A 12038-nucleotide genomic window follows, 5' to 3' on the forward strand; every position below is an offset into this window, starting at 1 on the left:
GTTCCCTAGACAAAAAAGTGCCTTTTCAGTCAGTGTTCAACATGTCCCTTAATGCCAGTAAACTCACCTCTGGCTATTTCACAGCAAAATCTTGTTTGGAAAAAAAAAAAAAAGACAAGGAGGCAGGTCACTGCTAGTTAAGAAGTAGAATAAAGTATTCAGGAGGAAGAAAAACACAACTCGGGTGTGTGCATGTGTGTTCTGACTCACAGGGACAGATATGACCAGAATCAAAACAGTGGCGGGGGGCGGGGTGGGGGGCGGGTGGAGACTTTCAGAATCCTTTGAAAGTCCCAGGTGGAGGCCAGGTCGGACACACATCCTGCACAAACCCTTCCTGCCAGTAGGGATATCCTGTGTTTGTCAGAAGGACCACACAGGGAAGCCCTGACCATTGTCCTTCCCGAAATCTGCTCCCAGGCTGAGGCAGCCGCCCCAGGCAGAGGAAGAGTGGACGCTGAAAACAGCGTTATCAGCATCCTCCACGGGTTTCCTCACCTCCTCCGCAGCCTCATTAGCCCTGAGCTCTCCAGCATCCTCCACCAGAAACCTGAGAGGGGTCAGTGCCCTGAAGCCAGCCCCCTGTGACAGCTTCCTCTGTGGGCCAAGCCCTGAGTGGGGCGGCCAGGGAGGCAAGCTGCTGCAACCGCAGCTGTGGAGAGCCCGGCATGGAACCCGGGCGGGGGCCTGAGGCTGCTGCCCTCCACCTGAGCCTGCCGGCCCTGCTGCTATGCGCTTTGGCCCTGAGGTGCACCTTGTCCTCGCCAGCTTCTCCCCCGCCTTCTCTGGTGCCCCAAGTCAGAAGCAGCTACAATTTCGGAAGGGCTTTCCTCGGTCTTGATAAATGCAATGCCTGCATCGGGACATCTATTTGCAAGAAGTTCTTTAAAGAAGAAATAAGGTCAGAATCTTGATCCAATCATTCTGAGGGGCCACATTCTATTCCCTCCTGTGAAGCTGTTCAGGAGTTGGTTGAGGATGAATCAGGGAATGATTTACAGGAATGGGAGTTGCCACAAAGCTATTTTGCTTATAGCAATAAATGGCTTGGCATTTGGGTGGGTTAATAGAAGGGCACGTTGCAAAGTCAAACTCCAGCTTTGGCCCTGACTGCTAAATCTGAAAGTTCCTTTTTGCATTGAAAGCTTCAGGTTTTCTTCTGTTCTGTGAATGGGGTAGCCTGGGACCGTTGAATGTATCAAGTTCATTTGTCATAGGATGAAAGAAAATTTATAGAAAGCCTACAATTGACCAACGTTTGAAACAGTCCCAGGAGTTAGTGGTTTGCAACCATGATTGAGATGGGGAAGCCAGATTAACTGAGTTGCTCACTAATGAGTGGCAGATCTGGGGTTCAAACCAGGACATCTTGCTCCTAAGTTTCTGAGCCAGTTCTCTGCTGGGAGATGTGGCTTTGATCAGAGGAAACCAGAGTTTAGTACACTACAATGCATAATGTACTCTCACCAGACAGGAGCCACACTCTGAAATTCAAGCATACAGTGAGCTCTTATTAAAGCTCTTGGCCTAGTAGATGCTGTTATGACAACTGCTCTAACTGTGGCCATTGTCCTCCAGGACATCAAGAGAGATCTGTGTTGTAAACAACGGATGAGAGCTGTGCCCCAGCTGGAGAATGAAGGATAAGTGGAAAGATGGCAGAGGGTGGAAGGATGTATGAGGTGGGATCCTTGAATTCCATACCAACAAATGATGACCTTAGTATAGGGGGACATAACATCTTCAGTACTTGTTTCAGACTCTTGTTTGTGTACCCCTTTTCCTCTCTGACCCCCAGAACTCACTTCATGCTTACTGGTGTTGATAAAACAAAAGGCACTAATCACTGATTCATAATTCCATTATGCATTAACCAAAGATGTACTTGATTATTCCACCGAATGAACGAGCCAAACTAGCAAATCAAAGCCACCAATCAAAATTGCTCAGCTTCCTTTGTGAGAACACAGAAATTTGAGGGAGATCATGTGGACTTCTCCTACTAAGATGTTTACGGAGGCATAAAAATCAGAAGAGCTGCAACTGATAGCTCAGGTCACGGTGGGGTAGTTAAGCTGGGGAGGGGAAGGTGAGACCATGTGTTTGAAGAAGGGCTCATGGAAACCAGCAGGCAGCACAGACGGGTTCCTGGTGGGGGCTGTGAAACCCGTTATCCGGAACAAAGCAGGGTAGGAAGGATGCTAGTCAGTGCAGTTATAGTCATTTTATTGACAGACTCAGTGTGAGCAGAAATGAAGATGGAGATATTGAACATCAGTTCAAGGATTCCCAACCAGGAAAAGAGATGAGGAGCACCTTAAGACACAGGAGAAGTGGTGTTGATTCCCCAGAGAAAGGAAGCAGTGAGACTAGGGATATATTGCAAGGGCTGTTAAGAGAGAAGGAGAGATCTACGCTTCAGCTGAGGAAGAGAGTTAGGTTCAACTCCTCCTGGAGCACCCACTTGCAACAGCGTTTTCTCATCAGGCAGGTACTACAAAATTTCACGAAACATTTCGCCAAACAGGTTTGTGTTCCATTAGCGTTCAGGATTTTGCTTCACCTCCCTCAAAATTCATTTGCCATGCATGTCTGAAAAAGATAAAGGAAGGTAGGCAGACACAAGCAGGAAAACAGCAGACAGGGCAGGTTCAAGTTCACAGCATTCCAAGCCACAAGGCTCAGCCTCAGCACGAAGAGACAGAAGAGGGGCTGTGAAAGGGTCGGAGGTCGTGGAATTGATAGTCCTCAACAGTCCTTGTCTCTATGAGAGAAATCAGCTCTTTTCATAATACAGAAGTACTAGTGCTTACTTTACACTTTTTCAGGAAATACTGATTCAGGAAGGAGAAAATTAAAATCACCTACAATTTCCCCACCAAGAGATCACCATCACCCTCTAGTAAAAATGGTTTTGCATATCCTTGCCATCTCTTTTCCAAAAATTTTTCTATCAAACGTGTACTCTTATGTGTACTCTTTTGAGAACTTTTGTTTAATGATATATTGGCAACACCTGCCTACATGATTAAATAGTCTTTGCATTTTGCTCCTTAATGGCTTCATGGTGTTCAATTGCATCAATCAACCAGATTTTATTTAACTAATCCATCATTATAAGACAGCTGGAGCTTTCTTGCACATTTGTGTGGCTAGATGTTGCACTCACTGGTAATTAATTCTTTGTATGAAATGAATCCCTAGAAGTGGAATTTCTGAGTCCAAAAATTTTCATGTGTGTGTATGTGTATCTATATATATAAACACTAAATCTCAAATGGCAACTTCACTTTTTATACATTCACAAATATTTACTATTATTATTTTCACTTGTATTTTTACTCAGTTGAACCTTTTTTTTTTAGATTATTAGCCATTTGTGCTTTTTCTTTGCTGAATTGCCTTCAAGTTTACATCCTTTCCCTTTCTTTCTAGTGATGTTTTTGTGTTCCCCTTTTCTTGTTGATCTCCATACATTTCTCCACTCTTAAAGATTATCATTGTGGGAGAAAGTCCACAGACAACTCTCAGCTATTGGCCAAATTGGTCTAACCAGGCGAGGATGAACATCCCACCCCAGACCTGCACTAGGGATTAGGCCATGCTTGAATCCATTCAGCAGCAGACAACATATGCACTTCCCAGGCTGGCTGGGTACACTGAAGACGTACAATTGGTAGATGAACATCACTTCTCCGTTTTTGTCTTATCTTGTCCTTGCTGGGAATGCTAAAGAGGAATCGCATACTTTCTGAACCTCACCACTGGCCTTTGAAAATTGCAACGTTTGTTGTATCAACTTCTCATCCATTCCATGTTGATTTTTTTCCTGAAGGAAAAATGGAAGGGAAGCTAGGGAAATTAGTAAGCTTGATTGACATACCCTTTCTACTCAAAATGTAGCTACATGTGAAATCCAGAGTGGTCATACCAAACTGGCAAGGTCTGCCAGGATCTGGCTGATCGGTATTAGGTGTGTGTAAGGACTCAGGTGTGTGAAAGGGGACTCAGGAGAAGTCTCTCTGATCTGTATCATCCCTAGAGGTCCCTGGGCTCTTACAAAGGCTGATGATTTAGCTCACATTCCTTACTTTATTCCCAGGATCTTAAACAATGCTCAGACACTTCCCAATGGGCAGTTCAAAACAAGTGAATCATTAAGCTTGCTTTTGCCTTCCCCTTTCCCGTGCTTCCTGTCTGTCTTACCTCAAAAGATGATAGAAATTATGGCTTTAACTCATGCTCTCACACTAATGGAAGGCTTGGGAGCAGCATGGCTCAGGAGTTTATGGCAAATACATCCATCTACACAGTATTCTGTACAAACCCTGGTTCACACACATTCATCCACGCATCATGCTTTCATTCATTTTTCCATCCAAATGTAACTGTATGCATTCTGTGCCATTCAGGACTACATGTCTCTCTCTACTACTCAGTTAACACCCTACCCTCCCTCCCTCTATCCAACTATAAAGCATTGAGTATAAACTCATATCTAGCCCTCTACCTGACACTGGAGTTACAAAGTTGGAAGAGGTCCAAGTACTCTTGAAAGGGCTTATTAAGAAGGCAAAGAAGTAAATCAGTGGTTGAACTAGAGTGTATGGGACATGCAAAATATCTTGCTTATGAGGTCACAGGATCATGTGGGGAGGAACATACCTCAGCTGGGGGATGAGGGAATGATGAGAAGAGGAGGCACCTGTATGGGTTTTAAAGAATCTGGTAAGGATTACTAGGTAGGTAACAAGGAGGAATAATAGCCAGCATTGTGGCATAATGGGTTAATCCACTGCTTGCAATGCCAGTATCCTACATCATAGTGCTGTTTTGAGTCTGAGCTCCACCACTTCTGATCCAGCTAGAGAGAGAGAGAGAGAGAGAGAGAGATAGAAGACAATGAGCTTCTGGCATGGGACAGGAAGTCTCTCCCATGCCATCCCACCAACCAGGAGAGTGGGAGGCCTAAGATATGTTGTCCTCTACCATTCAAGGCTGTAATTTCTCAGAAAAGTCACATTCACATTCTACCTTCAATTTCCTCATCCCAAGCAAGATGGAGCAGGAGCTACAGATAAAAAAAAATCCTTAAGGACCCTGCCAACCTTAACTCCTAATAATGTCATCCATCTGTTGCCATGAGCTGATTCATCATATGGATGATAGAGGAACACAGCAGTGGCAAAAGGTGAAGACTGTAAACTGTGGCGCCTTGAATGCCACTTCCTCCAAATCCTGTAGTGCGATTTTGGCCAAACAATGCAACTGCTGTGTCTCGATTTCCTCATCTGTCCTCACATAGTTCATAACAGTATCAGCTGCATAGACTTGTTTGAAAGAATTAAATGAACACACATAAAATGCTTAGAAAGTGACTGACACATGCATTTCATATACATGTGTTACCTATAAGAACCAGTTGACAATAAGTCCTGAATTCCAGGCCCTTTGGGCTGTTGGACATCCATGAACAAGAGCTGGGAAGCCTCAAGTTCGAGAACAGTCCTCATTCCCTTGACCTCTTTGTCCTTGAACATCTTTGTGTGGCTTTCTTTGCCATCCAAACAGTAGGAAAAGCTTGTCTCTTGGAATAAAATTTTGTCATGAAAGTGAGAAGCCAAAATACTCCAGGGCTGGAGGCTAATCAAAATGTTAATCCTTAGAAAATTCGTTATCATGGGGTCGCCCCATAATGCCTCATAAGAAGCATTTAAACATTCTCATTTAAATGAAATACATAACATATCTTCTATCACCTGATTTTCATTGGCAGCATGACACTCAATTATCAATAATAGTGAAGGTAAACTTTTCCTGGGTAACTTTTCATACAAAATCAAAAGGAAATCTAACATTCTTCCCTAATGGAAATGTCAGCACACAGCTGGAGGAACAACTGTGGAGAAAAGGGTCAGTGTGGAGTCTAGGAAATCAGTAGATGATAATAGGCCACTGCCTCCCTCCCTGAGGGGGATTAAGGACCCAACAGGCCATTATGTGGAATTACAGACCCCCTGGAGCCCACACAGCTTTGAATTGGGTCACCATTTAGCAGCTGCATTTACCTGAGATTTGCTTGACTGATGACTGAAGTCTTTGAACAAACAAGCCAATTTGATGAGGTTCCCTGTTGTTCAGTATGGAGTGACAGTGGTCTCCCCAGCACAAACCCAACAGTCTCTCTCTTCAAGAACCCAGGCTGGGTCTGGGTTCCAAGGACTAGCCATTTGTCAGAGGGTAGGTGGCTTTGGGAAGCGGCAGAGTAAAGGGGGACAGATAAGGGGATTTGCTGACAAAATGCAACATTTGTACATCTGCTTGGCAATGAGTGGTCTGACCTTGGGTGAGATACCTAAGCCTCAGTTTACATACCTGAGAAGTATGGGTGGGATATTGGGAAAAGCAGAAACTGTTGTCTTTACATGGACTGTGATTTAGAAATCCCAGCTACTCTTTCCATGTCTAAAGATAATGAACTCTGTTGGACCCATACTGTCTTCCCCTTTCTTGTCATCACATACATGAGGATACCTCCTTAAATTTTAGAGTGCCCCCAATTCAAAGAGGAGAAATGGTTCACCAAGCTATTTCGCCCCCAACAGCCCCTCTTCCCTGACCCTGGGCCTCCAGCCCCCAGGCCCATCCTACAAGAGCTGTTCTTCCACCAGGTTCAACGACTCGCTGGCTTCCCCCCTCGGGCTGCCTCCCGACCACTCACCTTCTTACCCAGCCAACTACTCAGATGACTCCAAAAGCTGGCGCGCTGTGGAGATCTTCCGGCTGCTCAGCACATACCAACACGAGATTTCGGACAGCAGAATTTGTGCTTCTGCCTCAGCGTCCAAAACCTGCAGCATTGAGCGCATCCTGCGGAAAACCGGGAGGTTCCAGAAATGGTTGCAGGCCAAGCGCCTCACACCAGACCTGGTGCAGGTGAGTGTGTGGCCTGGGGAGGGCGTGGGGGTGGAGTACTGGGAAGAGGAAATACTTTTCCACCTCACATCTCAGCACGATCTATAACTCTATGATGGAACACTATCCTAAGACAGAGGCACTGTGACGAGACTGGGACCAAACAAAGAATGATCCTAAGGATCTGTCCCATTGTCATGTCCTCCTTTCTCTCTCTCCTCTCGGTGACTAGTTGAGAACCAGATCTGGCAGGATGATTTTCACCAGCCAGTCCCTCCCCCGCTCCACCCTCCACCGGAAGACAGGCCTAACTCACAACTTTCTCCTGGCAGCAACCTTCACCAACCCCCAGGCTAGGAGAGGACCCTAAGTCTTTGTCTTTCTTTTTTTTTTTTTTTTTGTGCAATTTTTTTATTATTATTAATTTCATTGCATAATGTGACACATTTGTTTTTATGCACTGGAATTCCCCCCACCCCTCCCCAAACCCTCCCCCCACCCCCACGGTGGATTACTCCACCTTGTTGCATTTCCATAGTTCAAATTCAGTTGACATTCTTTCATTGGAGGTTTTGACCAATCATAAAGTCCAGCATGTTATTGTCTTGGTAAGTTTTCTTGGTGAGACCATCTCTGGTCTGAAGGTAGAACCAACAGAGTATCATCCCAATCAAGTAAAAAACCCAACATAATATTTACAACCATTTACAACATTATGGCATTAATTGACATGGTATTGATTAACCAATGTTACTAGAGAAACGCATGTTCTCGGCCACAACCTGTGACTTCCTCATGGACATTTCAATTTTGGTTTATATTTAACCATGTTCTATATACCTTAGAATGGCTATATATTGCTATTCAGCTGTCTCTTGTCTATTTCAATGTTAGTATTTAGCATTTTATAGCATTGAAGCATGATTTTGCTGAACCTGGTTGTTTTTCGGGTAGTCTAACTCTATAACTTTAACAGGACAAATGTCAACAGTTTAGGTGAACGGTTTTGGGAGGGGTGTGCAGAGAAATCCTCAACACCCCAGAGAGGAGTAACTGATCTTTGTGTACCACCCAGTGAGTTATAAGTGCATCCCAGCTGGCCGCTTCCTGTCTGTTTCTAAACTTTCCTAGTTGTTCTCTGTCTATCTATTCTAATTTGTTTGTTCATGTTTGTTTGTTGTGAGGGGTTTCTGGAACAATCCTGATGGTCCTTACAAAAGAGGGTGGGGACCCAAAGTTGGAAGCAGGCAAGGGCCAGAGAAAGCTCCTCTCCCTAGTTCCGATGGAAGTTTACTGTTCTTCTGTTTCTGCGGACCGCTCAGGGATCCTGGTTGTCGTTCCGATGACCCTGGATCCTTCAAAGGAGGAATTGGGCTTCTTCCATCCCACATTGTAGATCCAAATGTCTGCATCCACAGGTTCTGTTTCTCTAGAGGATTCTTAAGCCACGTGGGAACTGCTTTGAAATCAGGGTTAAATCAGGTTGTTGGGTAAAATGGTCATCATCTGACATTAAGGGAAACAGCTTTTCGATGAAATCCTTTGGGCAGTCTGAATTCTGTGAATTTACTGGCATTGAGTGGGGCCAGAATAAACTAAGGGAAGTCATGGCTTCCCCGGGGCAGAACTGTGATGACAAATGCTGATTAACAGGGTATTGGGGTTGGTACAGGAGAAAGGAAGCGGGCTGCTTAGCACAAAAAGCAGAAGCAGAAGACGGAAGACAGATACCAAAACCCACGCAAGAGCCTGCTATAATTTCCAGTGCCCCTCTTTCTGCCCTGCAGCCGGACCTTCCACACAGCGATCTGAGTCTCTGCCATAGGCCTTTTGCAGGCCAGCATAGGCAATATGAAGGCATGCAAAGGACCAATAAGACACCTCGTCTACTCTGCCTCACATACATGCTCAGAACAAATAAACACCCCCAGAAAGAGCAAGGCAATGTAGACAAGGAATTAGCTGGGGACTACTTGAAGATCTCTTCATCTCTTCCTGTCCCATTCATTGTCAAGTCCCTCACCAAAGAGTACAATTTCCCCAAGTCAAGACATCTGGCATCATGTCAAATGAAGGCGCTTCCTGCTGGAAGAGATGTACTTGAAATTGTATACTAGGTGGCTAAATCTACTTTAGACTTGGAGCTAAGGAAAAACTCTCACTTTCCCATGCCTTCCATAACACTTGCATAACAACAGCGCAGTGGGTATTGTCCCAAGGGGCCTGACAAGTCCAAAGCAGCCTGCTGGCTGAATCTAAATGCTGGAGTGTAAGGAAAAGCTCTCCCTGGCTTGAAAACCGTGGGGTCCTGAATCTGTCACCAAGAAAATTGTGACAGAATGAGGACAAGGAGCAGGAAGAAGAGAGAACTTGCAGTTCCTGTTTACCCATTCCATGAGTTTCATTAACTAGACTACATCCTGAGTATTCAAGGATGAGTCAGATGCAGGCTCCGCCCCCAGGAGCGTGTGGTCCAATGGGGGAGACAGACTAGAGCACAGATCACCATAAAGCAAGGTGCTTAATGTTGTTATGACCCCTACACTAGGACAAGACAGAGACTACTGGACTCGAGTCCTTCACTCCTTGTTCAAGGGACCTTTAATGTAAGTCCAGGGGTCCCCCATTCTACTCTGGCATTCCTCCTGGAAAACTGGGGTGAGAGGGAAAGAGCTGGATGCTCTCCAAGATCCTGCCAGTACTGACACTTCTTAACCCAATATGATTTGGCTTCATTATTTTACAAATAGTGACCGGATGCTTACTCTATCTTGGGCACCTTGATTTTTCTTGTTTCTCAAGTAGCAGCGGATGCCTGATCAGTTCATCCTAATGGGTTCATAGACATAATGATGCTTTTGAAAAGGTCTGCTGCTACAGACATCAATAGCAACATTCTTTCGTAAATGGAACCCTCCCCTTAATTCATGGTGCTAAAATTTGCTAGATCAATTTGGTTAGCTTGTGTCACATGCAGCTGAGTAAGCTCTCATTCTTTCTGTGCAACTAGGATCTGTTCAGAGTACCCTGTTAAGAGGCAGCCCAAAGCATTATCATTTTCAATTTACCATGGGTTTCCCTGAAACCATCTTTGCATTTCCATCAGTTCACTCTTCCCCGTAAAAACAGGAACATATAGGCAGGCATCTTACAAATTCTAAATAAACCCCTTTCTTCTTCCAGCCACCAAATTCAAGAATTTGAGGTCATTTTTAGTGCATTTTGGTACAGTCTTCTCCCTTTCCTGCCTCCCCCTCCACCCTGAATCTGCACCCTTAGGATTCCACATCCTGCCCGAGACGATTGGCCACATCCTTGCCTACTCTGGCCTCATCTAGACAGCACCTAAGCTTCTGTTCTGTTCTTATTGCAACATTCACCTATCAGAAAGCTTTAAATGGATTTGTCTTCATCAAAAGCAATGAAGAAAAAAAAGCACTTCACTCACTGCATAAGAGAATTGAAAATACAAATTGTAATAAAAAGTCATACATGAAAACTCATAACAGCATCAGTCATACTAGCCAGAAGGTAGAAACAATCCAGTCTCCAAGCCAGTGAGTGGATAAACAAAGTGTGATCTGTCCACACCATGGACTATTATTTAGCCAGTAAGAATGAAGTACTGAGATATGCTGCAATATGCATCAAGCTTGAAAACATGTTCAGTGAAACAGACACACACAAAACACACGTACTGTGTGACTACATTTGCATGAAATGTTTGAAATAGGCAAACACCCATGAGAAGCAGGTTTGTGGTTTCCAGGAGCTGAGAGGCAAGGCGAATCGGAAGTGCCTGCTTCATGGACTTAGGGTTCCTTTTAATGATGACATGAAGTTGGAGCTAGTGGTAATGGCTACACCACCTGGTGAATGTTCTGAAAATCATGGAGTTGTATACTTTTAAATGGTTTAAATGGTGAAATGTTAGGCAGGTGAATTTTACCGCAATCATAAAAGGAAGAATATGCCATCATACAGCAGCATCCCCTATCCAGTGACTCCATTTCTCTTAGAGCCATGAGGTGGACAGCTGCTCTAATCACTCATTCCATAGAAACCCTTTAGATGCAGAGTCACTTTCCTGCCCATGACTATGTCACAGCTTCTAATAGAGTCAGCCTTCCACGTCCATGGGCTCTGCAGCCAGTCCCTCAACCAGCCATGGACTGCAAATATTTAGGAGAAAAACAATCAGATCTGCACTAAACATGAACAGACTGCTTTTTTTTAAGATTTATTTATGTTATGGCAAAGTCAGATATACAGAGAGGAGGAGAGACAGAGAGGAAGATCTTCCGTCCAATGATTCACTCCCCAAGTGAGCCACAATGGCCGTGCTGTGCCGATCTGAAGCCGGGAACCTGGAACCTCTTCCGGGTCTCCCACGCGGGTGCAGGGTCCCAATGCATTGGGCCGTCCTCGACTGCTTTCCCAGGCCACAAGCAGGGAGCTGGATGGGAAGTGGAGCTGCCAGGATTAGAACTGGCGCACATATGGGATCCCGGGGCTTTCAAGGCGAGGACTTTAGCCGCTAGGCCACTTTGCCGGGCCCCAGACTGCTTTTCCTTGTTCTCCCAACAATGCAATGCTAAGAATCATTTACATAGAATTTACATGGCATTCAGCCCTGGAACTGATGTAAACATGATTTAAGGCATCCAGGAGGATATGCACAAACTATATGCAAATACTGCACCACTTTATATCAGGGACCTGAGCATGTGTGGATCTTGGTTTCTGTGGGGGGTCCTAGAACCAGACCCTTATGGATGGTGGGCAATGGTACCTTTATGGATAGTGGGAGATGGCTGTATATGCCCAACCTCTAACCTCTTTGAACCAGCCCTGAATCCTTCTCAACAGTGGCTGTTTGTCCCCAGTGCAGCTGCATGGCTCTGCCCTGTATTTCTGATAACCCTTCAGACACTGGGTCTTAATTTGTCAGTTGGAAATCATGATCTTTTTCCTATGCACATGGGAGTTTCAGGAGTCATCCAGAGAGCCAGTAGAGGATGGGCACAAAGGAGACCTGCTTCATCTTTCAACTCACACCAAATAGCTCCATGCAACTCAGCTATCCAGGCAGCCAGCTCCGGGGATTGTCTTGGCCCGTGCCT

The 12038-nt window shown here is 45.0% G+C and overlaps 1 protein-coding gene across 2 annotated transcripts in view; it reads left to right on the plus strand.

Moving 5' to 3' along the window:
• The first annotated feature begins 565 nt into the window (after positions 1-565).
• DIPK2B (divergent protein kinase domain 2B) overlaps positions 566-12038 on the plus strand; it is a 32456-nt gene continuing 20983 nt past the window's right edge. Inside the window, exons 1-3 of one of the 2 annotated variants that reach the window (XM_058658890.1) lie at positions 778-901; positions 1579-1682; positions 6672-6936. In XM_058658890.1, the coding sequence (XP_058514873.1) occupies positions 1678-1682; positions 6672-6936 (270 nt within the window). In that variant the 5' untranslated portion in view covers positions 778-901; positions 1579-1677. Of the gene's footprint in view, positions 902-1578; positions 1683-6671; positions 6937-12038 lie in introns of both variants that reach the window. The other variant, XM_058658889.1, reaches the window with a different exon arrangement.

Source organism: Ochotona princeps, chromosome X (genome assembly GCF_030435755.1).
Source record: "Ochotona princeps isolate mOchPri1 chromosome X, mOchPri1.hap1, whole genome shotgun sequence".
Lineage (NCBI taxonomy): Eukaryota > Metazoa > Chordata > Mammalia > Lagomorpha > Ochotonidae > Ochotona > Ochotona princeps.